Source organism: Trichoplusia ni, chromosome 24 (assembly GCF_003590095.1).
Source record: "Trichoplusia ni isolate ovarian cell line Hi5 chromosome 24, tn1, whole genome shotgun sequence".
Classification (NCBI taxonomy): Eukaryota; Metazoa; Arthropoda; class Insecta; order Lepidoptera; family Noctuidae; genus Trichoplusia; species Trichoplusia ni.
This window is the reverse complement of record NC_039501.1, coordinates 2,976,163-2,999,918: the sequence shown is the minus strand read 5'-3', so window position 1 is coordinate 2,999,918 and position 23,756 is coordinate 2,976,163. Positions and strand designations below refer to the sequence as shown.

The following is a 23,756-nucleotide window of genomic DNA, read 5'->3' as shown; positions in this document are numbered from 1 at the left end:
ATACAAAAAACTACAAGACAGACACTGCAAAAAAAAATGTCATCATCCCTATTCACCTTCAATAGAAAACAAACTAAATTGATATCTCGGAATCCGTTCGACAGCTACGATACCACAGACATTCAGACCCGTCAAACTAATAATTAATACCAAGATTATTGAACACATTTCCTATTGATTGGTAAGTACCAAAACAAATGTAGAAAATCCTTCTGTTCAACCCTACAAAATCTCGATCAACATTCCAACGCGACTCGTTACAAATTGATCCAGTCTGGATTGGCTATGCCATGCGAATGAACTTGTCTATGCTCGCTAAAGGAATGCAACTAAATATTACTGTGTTAGTAAACAGCTGTCACTTTGTTATTGTATTTCGCAATGGTAAATAGTTTGCATTGCTATGTTTTAGATACTTGTTATATTTATATGTACAAGTATAGATGTTATAGCCAAAGAAGTATCTTGGTAAAGGTACAGGCCCCAATTCTGCTATTTAAAATGGCCGATGAATGAATGATATTTGGCTAAAAATTACAATTCTCGTTTTATCTTAAGCATTTTTGTGGGACGCTAAACTCAAGGTCAATACAATAAAGTTTTGATTATTGTATTGGCAAAATGCTTAGGAGAATAGGAATAATTTCAAATTTAATCCAATTTACATTCTATAACCGGCAATTGAGGCAACCTGTCCCAAACGTTTACCTGAATGCTAGAACAACGCATAGCTGATGCATAGACTCCCAACTATCATGTTATATTTATCATTGTTAAGTGGGTGATCTAAAGTCAAATATACTCAGCTTAAGAATAATACGCTACAAAAACAATAAAACTAATAAAAATTACCAAATCAAGTATAACAGTGAAAAATCAGTATTTTATTTATTTAAACTGAGCTTGTATAAAAAAATCTAAGAATTAGATTTTTAACTTTTTTCAAGTATGTCGTGTAACGTTTTATACACACGTGAAGTTCCTATTCTGATAGAGGTCGCTATTTATCGTGCGTCTAATACATCTTCGGTAGTATAGTGGTAAGTATCCCCGCCTGTCACGCGGGAGACCGGGGTTCGATTCCCCGCCGGAGAGATTCTTTTTGCATTTTTTTTTGTTGTTGGTTTATTGATATTTAAAACTATAAATAATTTTGTTCTGAAATTATTATAATTATGAAGTTTTATATTTAAAATTAAATATGATGAAACAGATGGCGTAAGCCATAGACAAGTATCTAGTATTATCGTAAACGTATTAATATATCAAAACAACCGATGAAATACCTCAGAAGCTGAAATAAATACAACATCTGTAAAAATAAATAACTGTCTAGTTATCACGATTTCTGAGATACAGGCTGATGACGAACGGACATACAGACAGACGGACAAATAACGAACAATCTGTAAAAGGTATCCGTTTTCACCCTTTTGGTACGGAATCCTAAAAATCACATTTATTTTCAGCAATTACTTACTCATATTTCATGCTATAATAAATAAAAACGTAAGAAAAAAAGATTTCTTAAGCGTTATGCGTGGAAAAGAGCACTTAAGTCCTCATTAATCCAACATACGATTAAGAAAATATTAGTTTAATGAAGCCACAGATAACTTAATACCAGTAGTTACATGTGGTTAAACTTTAATGCTTTTTAATGATGTCATGTGGTGATGCGTGGCCTAAATCTGGACTTAGGCTGTGTTCAAACAAACTGACAGACAAATGACCGTGGGTAGTTAACGTAGTTTGTAATGGAAATGACATTATAGGCATAACTTTTTTAAACGACTCCCACTCTTAGTTATTTGATTCACAAAGACACTTATACTCCGGGTATGTATCTGTACCTGCCGGCCAGCGCTACTGGCCGGTCGAAGCCCGCGGTCGGTGTATGAAAGATTGGAACACATACCCATACACCGACACAAAAACGCGGATAACGTAGCACGGCGGTTCAGGTTTAGTCAGTTAGGTATTTCCTCCCCCGAGTGTCCATGAGAATTACGCCGCTCCCGCCTTACCAAAAAAAGGGTAAGCATTTGTGGATCACACAAACTCTTGTCCTGCGCGGGGATCGAAAACGCAACACGTAGCGTTTGTCGTTGTCTCAAGGAATTTAATCCTTTTGTTGCGGGGGTTTCACAAACATTCAAGTCACATGCACAAGACACCCAGACTCAGGACAAGCATTATTAGATCACACAAATCCCTTCTCCTACAAATGTGCTGCGTCCAATATTGTCCATAATTGTGTCTTTATTTTATAACCTACCAACTGTTAAAATGTACATTATGGAAGCAATAAATATTGAGTACTAGCTTTTCGCCCGCGTCGAGGTCGGCTATATCGTGTTTCCAAGAGAACTCTTCAAAAGTCCGTTATAAAAACTATCCTATGTTCTTTCTCAAGGTCAACTCTTATTATGTACCAAATTTCATTAAAATCCGTTCAGTGGTTTAGACGTGAAAACGTAACAGACAAACAGAGTTACTTTCGCATTTATAATACTAGTAGGGACTAGTAGGGATTATGTCTAAGACTTACACAGTCGCCAATTACTGGTTAACCAGCATTCACAAAAGAAGTGATAAGAGCTAGAAAGGATCTAAACCTAAATTAATTTACTTAAATGTATATTATGGAATCAATAAATATTGAGTATAAAATACTTGTACTACTGTTCTGGGTTTGACATGGCGTAGTCAGTCAGTCAGTGTGGTTTGAACACGGCTTAAGTTAGTAAGTATAATAATGAACCCATATGGAATATTTATACAGATATTATAAACATCTTCCTTAGATTAATCATAACTTAATTACTTATCAAATCAAACGTTTATTAGTGTGTGATTAAAGGCGTTCTTACGTAATTACTGTTAATTTTTAATAATAATACTAGTATTGTGGTGGTCTTGATGTTTTATTCACGGATTTGTATGCATGGTGTAGGTTCGATTTTAACGCAAGCAAAGTACCAATATGACTCTTCAAAGATTTTCTTTATCATTCTAAGACACCACTGTCAAACGGAGAGGAAAATATCATTAAGAAAATTGAATTTCAAATATTGGAATCTTTTATCGGCAACCCGCAGTGAGTTAGCGTGGTGATCAATGCTCAAACCTTCAATATACAGAAAGAGACCTGCGCCTAACAGTGGGACGTATTTAAATAGGCTGGTTTATGATAATAATGCATTATATCGATTTGTACACAGATTTCATCACTGTTTCACACGTGTGTGTGGAATAGTAAACACGTGTAACAGGTTCTTATTAATCTTAATATCATGGTTTCAGTGAATGATTTCCTATTATCATATTTGTTATAATCTATCACACTTGAGATACAATGAAATCATGTTTGTATTCAAACAAGTGATATTTAAAGACTTGTGATGCACTGATTTTTATTGTTTTTGCGTAATGACCCCCTTTTACTTTGAATTAAAATAAACAAAAACCATTTAATCAAGTAAGTGTAGGGGGGGGGCTGCGTGATGACGACTTTAATTGCGTATAAAGTGAAATCAATACATAACTACTCTTTTTTGTATATCTATACTAATATTATAGAGCTGAAGAATTTGTTTGTTCACGCGCTAATCTCAGGATCTTCTGGTTCGAATTGAAAAAATATTTTTGTGGAAGGCTATACCTTCCTTGATAAATGGTCTATTTAACAGAGGCTATATAACATCACGCTGCGACTAATAATAGCGAAGATACAATGGAAATTGTGGAAAAAACGGGTTAAATTATTCATCTTTGAGGGCTTCAATACCTTCTAACACGTGGACGAAGTCGCGAGCAACAGCTAGTTTAATTATAATTTAATTAATAAAAATAGCTATTCAAGAAATGTATACAAATTTATCTTTGGTGTTTTTGCTTGTAAACATCACAAAAAACCGTCCAAATGACGCCTCGTTTTTTACGTTGTTTTGTACAAAACATAATGACAGCAAAATGATTTAATAATCAATTATATTGATTTGAATTAATTAAATAAATAAGACTTAATATTAATTAGAAATACCAGCACAAAGAGTCAAAATTACATTCTATCAAAAAATGACTAGTTTATTTGGGCCGCAACAATAATAAATTATGTATTAGGTATACATTATTTTCTTAATCCTCATCGAGTTTAAAACAATAGACAAGACAAGAACAACATAGACACATTTTGCTCTATGATTGACATTGAATGAACCACAAGAACGAAGTATAGCAGCCATAAATTATTATTCTTCCGACATATTTCTTTTAACGCAGAAACTAGTTTTAAAGAAATCTGTTTTTTTTTTTGATGGAGTATTTAATTTTAATGGTTGCAACTCGAAGGTTGAATGCAAGGTCATTCGGCTGGCTTAGTGGAGTGTTGCCATATGGTCGGATGTTGCCGTATTTGGGGGTAATTTTTGTAGGTCAATGGAGTTCTTTTTTTAAGTCGAGAGTTCATTTAAGTAATATGTTTTAAGTTATATTAAAATATCGGTTATAAATACAAGAAACCTTAAACTATGAAATATGACTTTTGTTCAACAACCATTGAATTTACTTACTTCCTACACTTACATCTTGCAAAATATTCAGAAGATATTATTATAATATTAGTAACGACCCATAATTTAAACTTAGGAATGCGTTGCATAAACCCTTTCCTTGCTAACTACATTCAGCGTATCATTAGAAGGGCCTGGTTTGCAATTACTTTTAATACCTAAGTGCTAAGCACGTATTAAGTAAATCTGAGATGAATTGCATAAAACTTTAGGACTATTAAAATATAATATAAAATGCACCATTTTGTTCATTAACTGCTACATAAAATACATTTGTCTTAATATGTAACCACTTTTGAATATTAATGACTAATTATTATAATGGCAACACCAAACGGATGCACGAACTCCTTGCTTGTCCGATGATGTCATTTGCAATGACGTCAAGTCATCAACTCATACAGCCAGTGAAATCATCTAATGGCTACTATTTTTTTTAAAAATCGACTAAGGCTGGCAGAATGGCTATGACCTTTGCTTGTCCTGTAATGAAAAGTATTTATCTTGTTTTTGTTTTGTTGCTAAGTTTTAAATGCTTTGGTTGGTTGTAATTACGTATTTTTAAATGTATTTCGTTTTTGCTAGTTTTTTTTTTAAGCAGATTATTTAATTTTACTGTCCATATTTATGTAAATGAATATTTTACATGGCGACACAACTTATTTTAAAGCTGTCAAATTTAGATCTAATTCAATTAAGATTGAAAAGCTTTGCGTGGTGACACGAAAATCAAAACCCTAACGTACCGGTAAATACCGGGCGGGACTCGTGTATAGACCAGGGTCGATAATTTTTTAAACCAAAAAAATAATAATAGTAAGATGAAACCCACTAGAAAAGGAGGGGAATATTATAAAAATAAAGGAAAAATATTTTACGGGCGATCTGAGGTCGGAAAGGGGACATCCCCTTTTTTTTTCACCGTCAGCTTCTTCCAGCTGTCTGCGGGTTGGAGATTTCAAATTCCAATATCTGGATTCCTTGCTATGTTTCCCTTCACCGTTCTACAGTTTTTTAGATTAATTATCAAGAAAATATATAATAGTATGATTTCGAGACAGTTGCAGTAGAACATAACCTGCTTTGGGATCGAACCTGCATTTCATACATAGAAATCCATGAACCGCAAGGCCACCACGGAACTATATTGAGTTTATGTTATATATATTTTGTTTATTGTTACAGCGAGCTCGTATCCGAAAAGTGAAGCTATGGGCTCGAGACTTCACCGGCCTGGGCCTGCGGTGCGGGGGAGGGGCAAGAGACGGGGTGCACATCCACTCGGTACTGAGGAGTGGGCCTGCTGCCGCCGCGAAGCTGCAACCTGGTATGTACCTTATCGTCTTTGGAGTAAAACTGATTTTGGAGAATATGGCCTCCGGCTAAAATTCAGCTTTAAGATTTCATAAAAAGCAAAATGTCTCATTTTCCTATCAAGCATATAAAAGTCGTTGAGATCCGTCATGAGATCTTGACGAACCTTTATCTGCTATTCGAATAACCTTTCACGTTATGCCCCATGTTGTGCTCCATTAACATTAATGGCGCACAACGTGGGACCCATCCCAATCTTGTGTTTCTCGTCCATAACTCTCTTTTTAGTTGATATCAAGTTTGGCGTAACTTGAAATTAATGATATTTTGACGTTATTAGCTGGCAAAAGACTATAGGCTGTGTTTTATCGAGTCATTGAACACGAGTAACGTCGTGGAACTTTTATAATGTCAGCGTCATTAAAACGTGACATTTGTAAGGTCATAGAGAAGAGAACTTTCTAGATTTCTACGTGATTACAATTTTTAATTTTAAACTACGACGATGGGATTTTTAACAATTTGAATTTCAATTTATTATCCTGATGGAATAAATAAGAATATAACATATTCATCATTAATGAATCATCATCAGCTGTAAATATCGTCTATATTACTATGTCAAATGACCATTTACGCGTCGAAGAAAAAATATAAAGCAAATAAAATAACTATCAATTTACCTGCAGTGGAACTTCACACTCAAAATTAAAACAACATTTACAAATTCCAGGTGACAAAATAAAAAGCATCAAGATCGAATTCTCTGGAACTCCCCTGGAGGATGCTGTCGCGATCCTGTCGCTCGCGTCTCCATACCCTGTGGAGCTGGAGGTGGCGGAAGGCGGGCGGGCCAGCGGACAAGGGCGGGCGGTCAGACATCCACTGCTGCAGAGGGCTGGGTCTACAGGCGATGTTAGCACGGTGGGTTTGAGTCTGAAGCTCTGAATTAGAGATCGAAATGGTTGATTTTTATAATAATGCAGGCCCCCTGGCTAACAGATGTTTTTATCGACACAAATGATAAGCTAAATGTAAATTAACATACGTTCCCTAAGAACGTAAACAAAAGGATTTTAAACATTTGATTTGAACATTACATTACATTAATTATTTTAAGCCTTTGCACGTATTACTATATTTAAGCCTACCAAATTTTACAATCAAAATATTTTGTCAGGTAGTGTAAAGATATTTTGACAGCTGTCAGTTCTATTATCATAACATTGGTGAGGCGGATTCGTTATTAAAAAAATTAGTTTAACTTACGTATTCATGTAATCGTCCGACTAATTTCGGATCTAACAGAAGTCCTTAATCATTGATCCTACGCGGGGTCATATGAGTCTAAAACTATAGGCGTTCCCGATTTCAATTAACTTCAAAAACGAGGAGTTCTCAATTCGTCCGAAATTTTTTAATTTATTTTTGTTACATTAGTACTTAATGATTATTTTCTATTTAACGTGAAACAGCTCGTTGGTTTTATTTAAAGCCACTCGTGTGTTTTTGTTATAAAATGATATAATTACGATGTCAGCTATCCATAACATTTCCACAATGCCTAGAATCACATCCAAACATAGTCAAGTGCATTGGAAAGTGCGAGAATTAAACGGTTGGACTTTCTTGCATCCCGCTTGCTTTCCCACGTCCCAACCGATGCATATTTTCCATTTATGTCAGTGATTGAATATGAGACCAAAGAGAATAGAGTTCTAATCTATGAACTTTACGCTATTGAAATAATGAATGAATATTAATAGACTCCTATATCTCTATTAATATTCATATTTCATTCATTCGTAAAATTTTGACAGCAACACCAACCAAAAATGGTAGATAATTAAGATTTCTCTTAAATACTACCTAAAAGCTAACAAAATTGTAGGATGTATCTTAACGTTTATTATAGGAAGCGCCGCGAACAACGGAACCCTCTTCGTTGTGTGTCTTACTCGCGCATGACTGGTTTTATAATAAACTGTTTCCCAGCTTCTAATATGAGATTTTTGATTAGCCACCTACTATAACTTAACCGCTTATTCTGCATGGATAGCTGAGTGGTTGACTCCACCACTGTGTACGAAATGTCCTGGGTTCAATCCCCTAAGACAAGATAGGACGTTTGTGGGATCCACGAATGCTTGTCCTAAGTCTGGATGTCTTTGTGCATGTGACTTGAATATTTTTGAAACACCCCGCGACACAAGGATTAAATTTTTATTCAAGGATTAATAGTAAGCTACTCAAGTTTCCATTGATATCATTATGTTCTTGTAATTGAGCTACTTTATATACTTATTAAGTCGTTAAATCCTTAATTTAAAATGTAAAGTCGTTGCTAACAGTTCATAATTAAAAATTAATAGCAACAAAAGCTTCCTTCCACAACGAAACGAAATACAAAAAGGGTTGCATAATTCAAGTCGATCGATAATAATTATTCAATAGACCAACTATAAATGAAATATGTGATGCGATACGCAAATTAAGGCAATAAAATTACATTATTGACAGTCAACGCCATTTCTTTTTTACAATTCATGCATTAAATATTCATGCAAAGCGAATTATGTCAGCATACAAATTGGTTTAATAGCCGACTGGCGCAACAATACGGTAACAAGGAATTTCATATCTATAAATAATATTATCTAAAGGCCAGTGTAGGAATAACTTTTAAATATTCTACTTCTATACTGGGGTGGATGTTTGTTACATTTTCACTCAAAAAGCAATGAACTGATTTGAATGAAACTTGGAAAACAGATAGTTTATAACCTGGATCAACACATAGGATAGTTTTGTCGCGATATTGTTCCCGTGGGATCATTTTTGACTTGTAACGAGTGGAGTGGCTGGCATCATAGTAAATGTTTACACTGTTGTCCAGAAAAGAGATCGTTTTCTAAACTTATGTGTTGTCTTGAGTAATTAGTTAAGTCTCAATCAATAGTTGAAGATGTTTGATGAATCATTCTTCAAACCATCAAACCATAACGTCTTTAAATATGTACAGAAATAACTTTGTTTTAACAACAAAACCATATAACCGACTTAAAATAAAAAGTACTGGGCTAAACTTGATGACATTTTGGGAGTCCAAATGACAGCTATTTCACTATAAATGAAAGAAAAAACAACAAAATCGGTTCATCCAGTCCGAAGTTCAAACATAAAAAATACAGAATAAATTGAGAACTTCCTTTTTGTTGTGCTTGATAAAATTAATTGATCGCCGAAATAAACCTTTAGGAAGTTTATAATTCGATGCGTCGTTGTAATACTATGTTATCGATACCGACAATGAATGTTTAGAATACAATATGAACGCGCTGGAATGTCTGTCCAACCGTATTGTACTAAACAATGGCCGCCTCGCAGATAGAGAACATGCATGGATGGATGATAGCTATTTTATTTTAATGTATGGTCGTTATGACATTATGTTTGCCATGAAGGTGCCTTCAAATATGGGCAGCGTGCAATATCTGAGAATGGAAGGGTTGTCTTGCAAACAGGTCAATTATATTATTAAATGACGCAACGGTTTACTCGCGCGTATTTATCGGTAGAGCCCGACTACTTTCGGACCCAACCGGAGTCCTTATTGTAGTCTATCAGAATCGATAGTCATAGTTTTATGCTAATTATACTGCAGTGGTCTATGCCTAGTATTCAAGAGTCCAAAGAAAATAAGCTTGGAGAAAATTCTGAACGTAAATTTTTAAGTTTACCAATAGGTAAAACTCACAAGAAGAGCTGGGAAATGAGACATTATAATTTATTAATTAGACTTACCTATTAGCTCATCTAATTACCGACATTACATCATATATAATTGTGTACAGGAAATACCAATACTAAGGAAACGCACTAAACTGTCTAGTTTATTAGAATGTTAGCTATTTCCTTTGATGCAGTCACGCGGGATATCGACCTGTAACGTTCGTTACATTTCAATCAAACGTTAATCATTTAGTTGTCACACTTCCGTAAATTAAAGTAGTGTTAATTTAGTTTATGTCATTCATAAAACGATAACATGAGAAAATATGGCAAGACACTTCTTTTAGTCGATATTAATGTGAAACAAATGTTAAGGGATAATCATGTGATTAAGGGCACATAAGAAAAAAAAGTTAGATCTGTTCTCTGTGTGGAGTTATTCCAGATAGGCATCATTTTTATTAAGACATTTACAACTATACTTGGAGAAAGTAAATTCCAATGCGATAGTGTAGACAACCAGCAATCATTTCATAATTTCTCTGTTTGTAAAGCTAATTATTTGAGGCAGTTTAATAATTTCCTATTCTTTCTATTTCAGCTTGAGAAAGAAGGGAAGTTACTCCACCCGCCGCGATCGCCGAACACGTCGCACTCAAACAACTCCACGCTAGAGACGAAACAGAGCAAGAGCGGCATCAAGAAGATGATCTCAGACAAGATCATCACCTCTACCACTCTAGAAAGAACCAAGAAGGAGAAGAAAGACGGCCACACCACTTTAGAACGAGAGAACGAAAAGAATATCAAGCTAGCAAACAAGGCACGACATTCTGAAATACCTCCGCAAGTTAATAAGCCCGAAAGAAACAAAGGTAGGCAGTCAACTGGAAGCGACATCCAAATAATCCAACCAGAGAATGGTATATCTAGTATGACTAATATTGAACAAGCTGAAACGCAAAAAAGAGAGTATGACCCAAAACGAGGCATGAAATTCGGTATCCGTGTTCTACCACCCAACGTACCTGATGATGGAGTCCTAAAACAAAAGAACGTCGAAAATGGCGTTGTAGCTGTTGAAAAGAAATCTGTCGACGAAATAGATAAGCCCGAACCACAACGTCCTGCGCCCACAGCACAAGTCAAACACGAAAATGAGACGGAACAAAAGAAACCTGTAGTTGCCAAACGAAGGGAGAAAATGGCGCCTCCTATACCTAACGCTAGGAATAAAGCTAACGAATCTGACACAACCGTCAGTCACGAAACATCCAAAGTATCTGAGACATCAATGACTACTCTAACAAGCTTTGCAAGAAACGATCTGAATTCGAGTGGAATCAAACGAGATGAGAATGGTATTCCTCAAGAAATACCGCAGCAAATGTTAGACGCGGCGAAGGCAGCTCGCACTAACCGCAAGAGTTCTACAGAATTGATTTACGAGAAAGAGAAAACTGAACATAAAAAAGAAGAAGCTCCTAAACCCAAGAAATCTAAAGGCAAAGCACCTTCTCCTCCAGACCCGGAGAAGAATAAAACAGATGACAGTATTCTTGAACAATTAAGAAACGTGAACGATTTCTTGAGCAATGAGAAACAACATTCAAGTTTACTTCATGACTCTATTACGTCATCAATCGATCGCTCAGCCGTATCGCAGATCAATACTTCAACACCTAAAGTCAATAAAACAAAGAGTCGTATTGAAGAGTCAATTAATTTCAGTCAAGATGACATTGATGATATTGTAACAAAGCCTTTTAAACGAGAAAGTGATTCTTTGAACAATTTCTTCGAAGATTCCAAGTCTAACATGTCTTCCAATCAAGATATACATTCAGTTAGGTCTCTAAACCACAGCGACAAAAGTGAGAAAGGGTCTACGACTATTGAACTTAATAATAGTGATATAACAATACACAGTTCTCCAATGAATGAGACTGTACACTCGGTGTCTGACGATCAGTCGATTTTGGATGAAAATGAGCGAAAAGCGGCGTCTTTAGGTGACCTGTCTAGATTCGAACTTCGGGCCAAGGCGAGTAAACCAACAACCGGGACTTTAGAAAGAGCTCAAAGTCTTGACATTTCTGCTGAAGACGCAGAGATCCAAGAAAGCACTATTTCCCCTAAAAAGAGAAAAGCTATGTCTTGATAGATTCCGAAACGTACACATTCATCATCAGATGCAGATTGCTTACTATATGACTAATCAGACGTCTAGGTCGAATCATTAGATGCATGATTTCAGTATTCCTCAAGAAATACGCAGCAATGTTAGACGCCGAAGGCAGCTCGCACTAACCGCAAGAGTCTACAGAATGATTTACGAGAAGAGAAAATGAAATAAAAAGAAGAAGCTCCTAAACCAAGAAATCTAAAGGCAAAGCACCTTCTCCTCCAGACCCGGAGAAGAATAAAACAGATGACAGTATTCTTGAACAATTAAGAAACGTGAACGATTTCTTGAGCAATGAGAAACAACATTCAAGTTTACTTCATGACTCTATTACGTCATCAATCGATCGCTCAGCCGTATCGCAGATCAATACTTCAACACCTAAAGTCAATAAAACAAAGAGTCGTATTGAAGAGTCAATTAATTTCAGTCAAGATGACATTGATGATATTGTAACAAAGCCTTTTAAACGAGAAAGTGATTCTTTGAACAATTTCTTCGAAGATTCCAAGTCTAACATGTCTTCCAATCAAGATATACATTCAGTTAGGTCTCTAAACCACAGCGACAAAAGTGAGAAAGGGTCTACGACTATTGAACTTAATAATAGTGATATAACAATACACAGTTCTCCAATGAATGAGACTGTACACTCGGTGTCTGACGATCAGTCGATTTTGGATGAAAATGAGCGAAAAGCGGCGTCTTTAGGTGACCTGTCTAGATTCGAACTTCGGGCCAAGGCGAGTAAACCAACAACCGGGACTTTAGAAAGAGCTCAAAGTCTTGACATTTCTGCTGAAGACGCAGAGATCCAAGAAAGCACTATTTCCCCTAAAAAGAGAAAAGCTATGTCTGTAGTCGAAACTACTTTCTTCGATTCTGGGAATGCAGATGTTCTTCCTGATATGACTGATACAGACAAAGGTGTCATCATCAAGCATAAGGAACCCAGATTGAGTTTGAACATCGCTAAAACTTCAGCTATGGAAGGCCTTAACACTTTCCAAAGAAACCGTCTAAAAAAAGGGTCGGAATTCGGCAACTTAGAAGATGCTATAGTAAAGGGATCTTCAAGTTCAGTAGATTCTGACAAAAATGAGGAAAGTTTCACAAAACCGAAAGACTTCGAATTGTATAAGGAAGCAGAACATGAAACATCTGATCATCTAGCTAGAAGAATAATGGATGAAAATATGAAAGTGCACTTGAAGCTAGTGTCAGAGTTCGCAAAATCCACTTCAGATGGCAGCAACATGAGTTCATTAGACAGCACACAAGAAACACCAGTCGTCCCCGAACCTATAACACATCCAACAAAATACGAAGAAAAACTCACTATGACGTATGACACAAACGTTCCCGACGATCTGAAAATGTCTCGTAATACATACGTAAACAGTTTAGAGAGACCAAAATCCGATATGATGAAGAAATTGCTCGCCAAAAACCCAATTCTAAACGTACACATTGACCAAAGCCCTGAAAAAGAGAAACATGAAGCTAGTACAAGCAAAGAAACACCTCAAACCGACTCCTTTAAATCTGCTATGCATCAACCTGATATTGTAAATTTTGATTTAAAAACTTCTCAAACAGAAAAAGTGAGAGATTACGACGATTTCGTGAGTAATATCCGAGTGGGGTCAAACAACAACAGCCTCAAATACAATAAGAAACTAGAAACCTTCTCAACTGAATGGAAAGAACCCAAAGATTCTAATACCAATGTCGTTACAATAAACACAGAGAAATCTCAGCCTGTCGAAGAAACACGAAAATCCTATACAAAATCTATTGAAATTGGTGAGCCTACTATACGTATGATGCCACCTGATGTTCTAGAAGGGATAAGAAGAAGGCACGATGAGAGAGAAAGGACCTTATATATGGAACCAGCAAGCGTGTCCCTCACTATGACACAAGAACCCGTACAAAAAACTGTAACAGTCAACGTGAACGAAGACGAATTTGGAAATAAAGTGATCACGCAAAACGTTGAGAAAATATCAACGAAATATATAACAAGCAAAGCAGAAGCTCCGTTACAAGTTGAACAGATTAGCTTCGGCATAATGAGAGGCGGAGAAATCAATGAGATGCAGCTAGAAGAGGGGGACGTCAAAGATATTGATAAGAAAGTTCTTGACGAAATCAAAAGACAGAACCCAAACATGCATTTCACAACAGATGAACCAGCTTTCACAAGAATGGAAACTATTATCCTAAACACGACAGAAATGGACGAAGAACAAGCGAAAGCGTTGATGGAGAAACTCAAGAACGATCCGAGTTTCATGTCACAGAAGACTCCTGAAGAATTATCGCAAATGGGGATAAGGATTATTCAAGATCTGGAAGACGTACAAACAACAAGCGACGACACAGTCGAACTTACGAAAACTAGATACACCATCAACCCATCTATAACAGATGTACAAAGAGAATGTAACGTTGACAGCCAAGATCAACACGTAACTGAAATACAAGTAGTCACACCGCGCACAGAACAAGTGCAAAAACAGAAAGAAGGTAAGGACAAGGTATCGAGCAGGCAACGAGCGCCGCCTTACGAGGAACCCCCTCTATCATACGAGTTAGACGTAGAACTGCTAAACGATTTTATCCACAACGAAAGACATTACTCGGCTAAGCAACAAGCTGAAGCAAAACGAACGAGATCGAACCAATCGAACGAACCAAAGAAACGCCATTCCGACTTCGATTTACCAAGAAACAGTCATATAAAGTTCCGAACTGCGACATACGAATCTCCTAAGGGCACTATAGTCACGAGCACAGATTTAGAAAACCGACGATTATCACAACTAGACCAGCTACAGTTACGGTCACCGGAACAGCTCGCAAAACCGGCGATTTCCGTGAAACCGAGTAATATACCGGTAAAAGCGGAGAAGAATAAGCCTGCTGTGCCAGGAGTGTCGTCAAAAATACCGGTTTTTACGACACAAAAGTCCTTAAGTCAGGAGAACTTGAGTGATACAAAGTTCTCTTTGCCTCGGTCGCCGCCGCCGCAGTTCAGCAGCTCAGGGAACATATCTGTGACGTCAATTAAGAGTAGCTCTAGAAGTCCGAGTGGCGGGAAACTGTGAAATACTTAATGCAAAATAAACCTTATTGAAACAGTTTTAAAGATCATTGCACTTTGTGATTTACTTTGAAAGAATACCTTTCAAAGATTGTAGATCATTGCACGTGTTTAAGTAACACAGTATTATGGTCGATTATAAACAACATTCGATCCAAAAATAATAAAAATATGGCTTTTTAGGACCAAACGGAACGGACACCTCTAAAGTCGAATTATGATGCAATTTGTATTTAAACAAATTAAGAATCATAAAGACTTAGAACAAACCTATGCCATAGACAATGATCATTGAAGTTTTGATCTTTAAAACAATACATAGTGAACACATTTTATTGTAAAATATATTTAAAACTACAATTGTAGCAAATATATAAGTTTAAATCCTGATATACATATGTTTTAATAAAAATGTAAAAGAGATGTATCAATTAAGATTAGGTTTAACCTTCGAATGTGTCTTATTAAGTGCCAGAAACACTAATAATAATATATTTTTTAAATAAACTTATTCTTTCTAAATTCTATTACAATGCCAACGTGCCTTAAATAAAAAAAACATTTTGTCTATGATTCATTTTGACAGTTTAGGTTGTGAAAATTATATTAAACTTTTTATAAATAAATACTTAAATAATGTTATTTTATGTCACAATTTAATGTTAAATAAAACAAATGAAATAATCATGAGATTGTATAATTATTGTTTAATTAAATGTATGTATTTACCATTTTGACATTCCGTCCGAGAGTATTACCAATAAAGTATGCTAGTTTTACATTAAGTACTTATAAGTTCGCAACGGTTATAGCAGAAACAAATATTTCTGGGCCATTTTGTTTTCTAAGTTTAGTTTAGTTTTTGGGTCGTTATCGTAATGGCCTATTTTAGACTATTTGACGATTTCTCACTTAAAATAATATGCTGTTTTGAATGAAGTTAAAGTCTACCAAAATACCAAATGTAAGCTAAAATATTTTTCGGAAAAATTACTTTTTGTTTGTGTCCTTGTCAAGGAAAAAGTCTTGTTCTATTAATCTGTTTATGGTCGTAAAAGCAACTTAACTAAAATCTATAATGTCTATGGAAAATGTAAATGTCAAATTGGGCCATTAAGTAATCGACCCATAATATTTATTAACATAATGTTTGTTAAAGTTGATTAGAAGTCGATTATAACAGTCTTGGAACAATTACAATTTAACATGTTATTTTATCACAGTTATAAATATTGTATTTTATCCATGTATTATAAAATAAATACGAATAAAATGTTTGCGATCGTTCTATTTCAAAATATAAAATAATTCATCAAAATTATTTGTTTAAGGCCCGATTTTTCAATTCAGTATTCCTCAGATAAAAGTTATCTGACAACTTTTATCTGAGGAATAAATATGGCCGTTTGACATATTTTCTATGCAAAAGCTGTCAAAACGTGAAACATATTCGGCGAATAAAGTTATCTGGCGATTGAAAAATCGGACCTTAGGGCCGATTTTTCAATCGCCGTAATTGAAAAGTCGGCCCTAAGACATATAATTTCTTCAAATATTGGATCCCATTAAATACGATGCTTAAAAGAAAAGTTTTCCAAAGAAATAATTTGTGAAATCGTTGAAACTAGCCATAAGGCTGTGAAAATGATTATAAGGTGTAATGTGGTAAAAAATGGCACTTATAGTGATGTAAACTTTCTAAATTCAATTTTGAAATGTCACAAGTTTTCTTGAAAGGGCATTTCATACTGCTTACCCTCATTATAGGCTACTACTAGTCAGAATAAATGGTAGAAAATACATTGCATTGATATGGCAGACGTTTCACAAGTTAGTTACTGAAATATAGTTACCGGCACGGATCTTGAGCGCTCGGCGGAAGAGTGGGGATCGCTTTGCGCATGGTAAAATAAAACGCCAATCAAATTTTGCGTACTCTTCGTCTTGAGGTGCATGCAACTGCAGTACAGTACCAATTTCAACCAATCACGAGTAACGGTTATGACGCGATGCGCTGCGGGCCTCACTTCATACCGCAAAAGGGACCCAAAAAATTACATCTGCGCTGGTGAAGGTCAGCCCTCAAGTTCCGTGCCGGTAACTATACCTTATCTGGTTATGGCTAGGCCTACGCGCTTATTCATCTACCTCCGCTACCTCGGTCACTAACTACTCATGAAATTAAAAGTAAACAAATATTTTAAACATTTTTTTAGTTCTCAAACTCTTTGGCTTCTCAAATCTCTGCACCATTAATAAGGGCTTGGGATTTTTTCTGGATTTAACAACCTCTTTCATGGAAAAGTGTCGAAAACATGTTATTTTAAATCTCACACTGAATAACTATACAAGTGCGTACCTAACCTACCTCAATAATTCAATTAGAACAACATAGCTATACAAGTAATTCCTACATAAAATTTCACAACACCGCCTCCATTTGACTCTGGAATTAAACAAACGAATCTTTACAATATCTTTTACATCCCTTCTTCATTGACTTTTTAAACTTGGATTTGCAGGAAGAACCATCACAAGCATTCTTATAAGTGGCTACACAGGCCTTTTTGCACACTTTAGCCGCTTTCTTCAAACATGACTTCCACGCTTTTCGTAAGATTGCGGGCTGGCTTTCAGATAGGGTTGCAACCTCTGTACTCATATTTTCTTCATAGTCCTCCGGGTGATAGTAATTTGATTCGCTGTCGGTATCGTATGACTCCGAGTCCGGATATTCGTCAGAGTTTGTATCGCCTGATGAATCGGTTTCCGAAGAGTCTGATAGCTCTGACCACACCTTCAAGTTGCCATCCACACCGTAATTGGAGTCGAGGAGAGTTGAAGAGATTTTTTCTTTAGAGTTTTGATTGTGCTGCAAAAAAGACGCACATCTTTTAAGAAGTTATAAGTTATCCGCCAGTGCCTCTTATAGTAGTGTAATCTTTCTAAATTCAATTTTGAAATTTCACAAGTCGCAAGTGAAGATATGTTTTTCCAACTCCTAATTATCACTGACTAAATACTATTGGTAAGTATCTACTTAATATGATAAACTGCAACTTTATATCAAAATATTCATCCATGCTTCATAATGTTCCATTAAAACATTGGGGAGCTGATAACACGCTGGTGAGCAATCAAGCAAGAGCGATCTTTACTCAGAAGTGACGCTCAAGAATTGTGACATCATTAATGTCACCATTCTAGCGTGACGCTGTATAGCATCGATACTCCCTAACGCCAAAACGGAGCATTTACAAAACCACAGAAGAGTGGTTATAGAATACAATTTTGTTCATTGCACACCACAATTACAGGATTTGACAAAGAAAATATTGTTACAAGGTGGCACAATGGGCGGTCTTATCGCTAAGACCGATCTTTTACAGACAACCTTTGGATGGACTTCATACAAAATCAGCAGCATTTGTGCCGATAGTCCTTGCTGCTTTAAACTTACTTCTACAATAACTAGAGCCACCACATCGGAGCCATCTTCATCCGAAGTATTCTCCGGAATATTGATGTCACTACCGCTGCCCGTCCTTAGAAAGTCCTTTGCATCTATAACAATCTGAAAGAGTCCACAGATGGATTGTTTAGTAAGTTCTAGATAATTTGATTCACCCTTTTGGAAACGGGCAAAGGAGTAGAGTAATCTACTCATTTTATCTTAATAGTTAGTTTGTCGTATTGTTCTGAGCGACTGCCACCAACCACATCTTACAGGCATGTATAGAAGTGAGATCCATTACCATTATTTAAAGAGGTGGTATGTTGTCAGGTAGGTACTGTTACGAAAATCCTTAATACGGAAATCAAAACTTTAGAATTTTCTCTAAGATTCTCAGAATAATACCTGATGACGATTTCTGGCAGGAGGAACATCAACATTACCTTATTCTAATTTATTATCATCTAAAGGTTTATGTTGGGCATTGGCCTGGTCCACTCATCCCCCTAACTATGATACTTGGATTCTTTCAGAGATGCCTAGCTTGCAGTAAAAAATACACTGAAGGGATCTTCCAAAGTAGTGCCCTTTGTGCCTGCCTCGCAAGAGTCTGGTATTTATAATGTTAAACAAGCTATTTGAAGAAACAATTGAATATTAAATCGAAACAAAACTTACTATGGAAAAGAGTAAATGTACAACTACAAGTAAATCCATGTCAGTAGTTAAACATCGACTATCTTGCAGTTCTGCACCATGACGGTTTCCAATTATTTTTCCTATTAACTGGTTGATGAATATTTCACGGCGACGAATAATTGCTCCCAGTTCTGTGGTCGATACGTTTCCGATGACATCGTATTTATTCGAATACGAGCAGATCATCTGGTCGGATTTCATTTTGGCAGTTATTTTTTTGTCCTAAAATACTGTTCAAATGTTAGCGATCGTTTAATATAAAAGTAGATAGTAATTTGTGAAAGTCCTCTGGTAAAACACAACCAATTTCTTCCTAAAGTTGAATCATACTAAAACTCTACCTTGGCGCTTAAAATAAAGTAATGATTACCTTAATTGATAATAAAACTTACAATCAAACTACAGACGCTGCGCGATTCTGCAATAATTCGTGAAATTGTTCGATCTATCAAGGAATTCTTTTACTGTAACCTATCTGACTGAATATAGTAGGTACCTAAACAGAACCTACCTCCCAAGGACCTAGAAGAGTTAAACTTGGAATCCAGCTCGGTAGTTGTAAGTGTGGGAAAAAAATAAAAAAAACGTCCTAAAATAAGTGGGGTCGCCATAAATAAAACTTGCAGTATGCACTTTACAACTCTCAATCATTTAATCCCAATACCTTGCTAGTTTTCTTTACAGAAAGCAATGAAAATCCACCAAAAACGTAAATTAAATATTTCTTCAAGAAAATAAGATTTGACTTGGCCAGTCTTTATTGCCTAATATAAGTCATTTTATATTATTATTTAACATAATAATTCTAATAAAAATTTCGCTGTATTTTTTTTTTATAGGCTTTTCTAATAAAAACCAAGAAATAGAGTTTATTACTTGTTCATAAAATAATTTGTTCCTCTAAATACATATTACGATTTGGCATAGAACTTGGGCCTGATTTTTGTATTGAACTTGGGTCCCAATTTCTACATTTATGTTTTTGGTGGGATTGAATTTACAAATTTCACGTCAGATCGAGTATACATGTAGTATAGGGTATTTCGTACTACTTAACATAATTTAAGGCAACTAGGCATTATGGAAACATGTTACACAAAAGCTTGACATGATAATTACTCAAGTACCCTATTTGCCACTACACTACTACTGAACATCAAAAAATAAAAAACATCTTCATATTTTTAAGTGAGTAGTCAAACTCCTTGGCTTGCCAAATCTCTTTGCATAATAAATGAGCGCTTTTGATTCGGCTTCTGGATTTAGTGACTAATTTTATTTTATAGATAAGTGGAGCAATCTTAAACTTCCGAATGCACACTGAATATATCGGTATCCAACCTCAATAATTCCATTAGAGAAAGTATATGCAACAATACAGGTACACATGTAACACTCCCACATTTGACTCAGAAACTAATAAAAGGAATCTTTACAATTCCTTTTACACCCCTTCTTCATTGACTTTCTCATCTTGGATTTGCACGAACAGACATCACAAGCCTCCTTGTACGCAGCTACGCAGGCCTTTCTGCAAATTTTAGCGGCTTTTTTCTGGCAAGACCTCCACGCTTTGCGTAAGATTGCGGGCTGAGTCTCAGATAGGGTAGCAAGCTCTGTGCTCATATTTTCTTCATAGTCCTCCGGGTGATAGTAATTTGATTCGCTGTCGGTATCGTATGACTCCGAGTCCTGATACTCATCAGAGTTTGTATCGCCTGATGAATCGGTTTCCGAAGAGTCTGATAGTTCTGACCACACCTTCAAATTCCCATTCGCGCCGTAATTAGAGTCTATTTCTTCTTTGCTGTGTTGATTGTGCTGTGAAAACGTCAATCATATTTTAGGATTGGGTTCCAGATATTATAACATCCAATTTACATTAGAACAAGCCGAACAGAAGTCCTACTGCTTTCCTTTCTCTACTAGTTTATATGAGGTTACATTGATCTTAATTTAACTTAGATCCAGTCCAGGGCCCCGATTCTGCTATTTTACAATGGCCGATGAATGCATGGCAAGTTGCAGCAGCAGAACAGCAATTGGGAGTTAGACCGACTCAGCTGAAACCGGTTAGACTGGAAGCCGACCCCAACATGGTTGGGAAAAGGCTAGGCCGATGATGATGTGAATAATTCTAAGTTAATTGTACTGACCTTGAGTATACCGTCCTGCACTAAATTTCCAATTATTGTTTAGAAAAATACTTACGAGAATTGTCATTATAGGCCAAATTTCATTCATTCATCGACCGTTATAAATAGCAGAATTTCGGCCCTGTGGTTTTACCCCCTGTGCTTGTGCCTTTTACCTTAATAAGCTTACTAGTAATGTAATAAGTTGAAGCCCGGCAAGCCCTTTGTAAACGTTACGTTGTTAACAGTTAGTTTTCATCTTTTGCTCTGACGGAACGCTTGTAAAGTCTCACCAATATGCTAGGTGAACAACACAACCACAAGTAACTACAAGTACTTAAGCTATCGTAAACTTACTTCTACTATAAGTAGACCCAAGACATCGCCATCTTCATCAGAAGTATTCTCCGAAATCTTAATGTCGTTACCACTGCCCGTCCTTAGAAAGTCCTTTGCATCTATAACAATCTGAAAGAGTCCACAGATGGTTTGAATACTAAGTACTAGAAATTTTGATTCATGCTTTTGGAAGTGGATTAAGGAGTTCAGTGGTTTACTAGACAAGAATCTTAATATTCCCATATTCCTCTGGGTGTTAACCAAGAATATTATATTCAATAGGGTATTAACAGGACACAACAAGGCAGTAACATTAAGGCATGGTGTGTCTCCTGCTGCTATGGTTATAAACTGAAATGATGAAGTACGGATATCAAATTCTGGGAATGATCTTTTATATCTTGAGTCCGAAAGAATACCTTATTACAATTCTTGGAAAGAGCAATGGAAAACGATATCTTCGTTTAAAAAATATCATTCACAGATTTGTTATCGTTTTGCTAGTTAGTCTAGCAGTCTAGCTAGTCTCTTATGATTCTAAAAATAAATTGAATTGCAAAATATGGCAAAATTATCCGAAACAAACTTACAATATAAAAGAGTAAATGTACAATTACAAGTAAATCCATATCAGTAGTTAAACATCGACTATCTTGCAGTTCTGTACCATGACGGTTTCCAATTATTTTTCCTATTAACTGGTTGATGAATATTTCACGGCGACGAATAATTGCTCCCAGTTCTGTGGTCGATACATTTCCGATGCGATCGTATTTATTATAATAGATAGCAGATTCTCTGCAATGCGATGAACTGATTTCATTTTAGCAGTAAACAGTACAAAAATCTCTCGCAGTAAAGAGTTGAATCCTGGTATCGCCGGGTTTCTTACAAATATTAACAGACTTAGATTAAGCATTTGCAAAGCATACAAATTGGGTTTGGTGTGGTGAATTTTACAACTAGGCTATTCGTGCAGAAATGCGTTGATTATCAGTAAATGTAATCTAGTTTTAATGGCGTGCTAAACAGTATGGAAAAATAAGTAAAAGTCCAAGAATAAACTAATATTTGGAGCTCTCAGCTATCACTTCTCGATGTTGTAAATAGGAATCATGAATCATCATGTTATTTGTGAAATAGTTGTACAAATCATAAGGCAAATAAAAGTATGCATTTTTGTCAAACATTTTATTTTACAGATCTATTTTACAACTAAAAATAATACTATCAAGGTTTTATAAAGTGTTAGGCAATGGATGATTCTGAATTTCATGTGGCGGTTGTCCCTATCAGAGATAACGACGGTAAATCACGTCTCTAAACTCAGAAAGTCAAGATTTCTCGAATAGTTGACAAAGAATCTCCATCCACAAAAAAATCCTATCCCTAACTGTCCGACTATTCTTCGTAGCCCGGTCTCTCCTTGTCAAACTCGAAGTTCTTGATACAGCTTTTCCTGCATTCTTTCTTCATGACCTTCTTAAACCGTTTTGAGCATTTTCGCTTCTTGCACACCAGCTTAAAGGCCTTTGAACAAGCTTTAGTGCACGTTTTCCCCGCTTTTCGGAAACAGCTTCGATGCCAGCGCCGCGTTTCTAACTCTGCTCTAGGAAGATGCTTATGGACATGACTTCTCTTAGTTATTTCTTCTTCAGAATCTGACTCAGTTGAGTCTTCGTCCACCGAAAGTTGTTGTTTGCTGTCACCATCAGATATATCTGTACTTTCGGATCGAAGTTTCCCTTCTGAAGCGACCTGAAAGAAAATTTTTGTTCCTTAAGAGATGCTTGAAAAATTTTTAACAGTAGTTTTATATTGTTTTAAAAATGCTTTTTGAGGGTTTGTTGTTGGTGTTTGTCATTCACTGCTGGGCATAGGCCTTCCCTTTTTCGTGCCATTTTCTACGGTCCTGTGCTAGCCTCATCTAGATTTAATTTGAAGATTAATGGGTCGAAAATATATGCATAAGATTACGACGATTTACGAGGTCAGGTAAGTGAAAAGTATAGGAAAGGACAAAAATCTTTTAAATCAACTTCAGTAAATTCTACTCACAAAATAGGTTAGCGTTATTATCACGATATGAAAATTCATTTTAAGTAAATAAAAAGCGGAAACAATACTATTGCTACCGTCCACACATATAATTTTTATTATTCGTAAAAATGTTTTTATGGCATGGCTCAATATATTTCTTATTTTGGGGTTGCTA

At 35.8% G+C, this 23,756-nt stretch overlaps 3 protein-coding genes and 1 non-coding gene across 5 annotated transcripts in view; 2 read left to right on the top strand and 2 right to left on the bottom strand.

The window, feature by feature from the left end:
* LOC113505192 overlaps nt 1-15,787 on the top strand; it is a 63,542-nt gene extending 47,755 nt beyond the window's left edge. Inside the window, exons 3-6 of one of the 2 annotated variants that reach the window (XM_026887781.1) lie at nt 5,760-5,901; nt 6,622-6,812; nt 10,222-11,471; nt 12,356-15,787. In XM_026887781.1, coding sequence (XP_026743582.1) covers nt 5,760-5,901; nt 6,622-6,812; nt 10,222-11,471; nt 12,356-14,918 — 4,146 coding nt within the window. In that variant the 3' untranslated portion in view covers nt 14,919-15,787. Of the gene's footprint in view, nt 1-5,759; nt 5,902-6,621; nt 6,813-10,221; nt 11,775-12,355 lie in introns of both variants that reach the window. The other variant, XM_026887780.1, reaches the window with a different exon arrangement.
* Trnad-guc lies at nt 1,024-1,095 on the top strand. The gene has a single exon. It is a non-coding gene; the product is annotated as a tRNA-Asp (tRNA).
* Nucleotides 15,788-17,282: 1,495 nt separating the features above from the next.
* Nucleotides 17,283-21,784, bottom strand: LOC113505055. The gene is made up of 2 exons (XM_026887562.1): nt 21,560-21,784; nt 17,283-17,786 (listed from the first exon to the last, which is right to left on the bottom strand). Exons 1-2 carry the CDS (start codon nt 21,782-21,784, stop codon nt 17,367-17,369), a joined length of 645 nt encoding a protein of 214 aa, XP_026743363.1. The 3' UTR covers nt 17,283-17,366.
* Nucleotides 21,785-22,939: 1,155 nt separating this feature from the next.
* Nucleotides 22,940-23,660, bottom strand: LOC113505073 (uncharacterized protein PF07_0086-like). The gene is made up of 2 exons (XM_026887580.1): nt 23,600-23,660; nt 22,940-23,299 (listed from the first exon to the last, which is right to left on the bottom strand). The coding sequence occupies exons 1-2, from the start codon at nt 23,636-23,638 to the stop codon at nt 22,943-22,945; spliced, it is 396 nt and encodes a 131-aa protein (XP_026743381.1). The 5' UTR covers nt 23,639-23,660; the 3' UTR covers nt 22,940-22,942.
* Between the last annotated feature and the right edge of the window lie 96 nt (nt 23,661-23,756).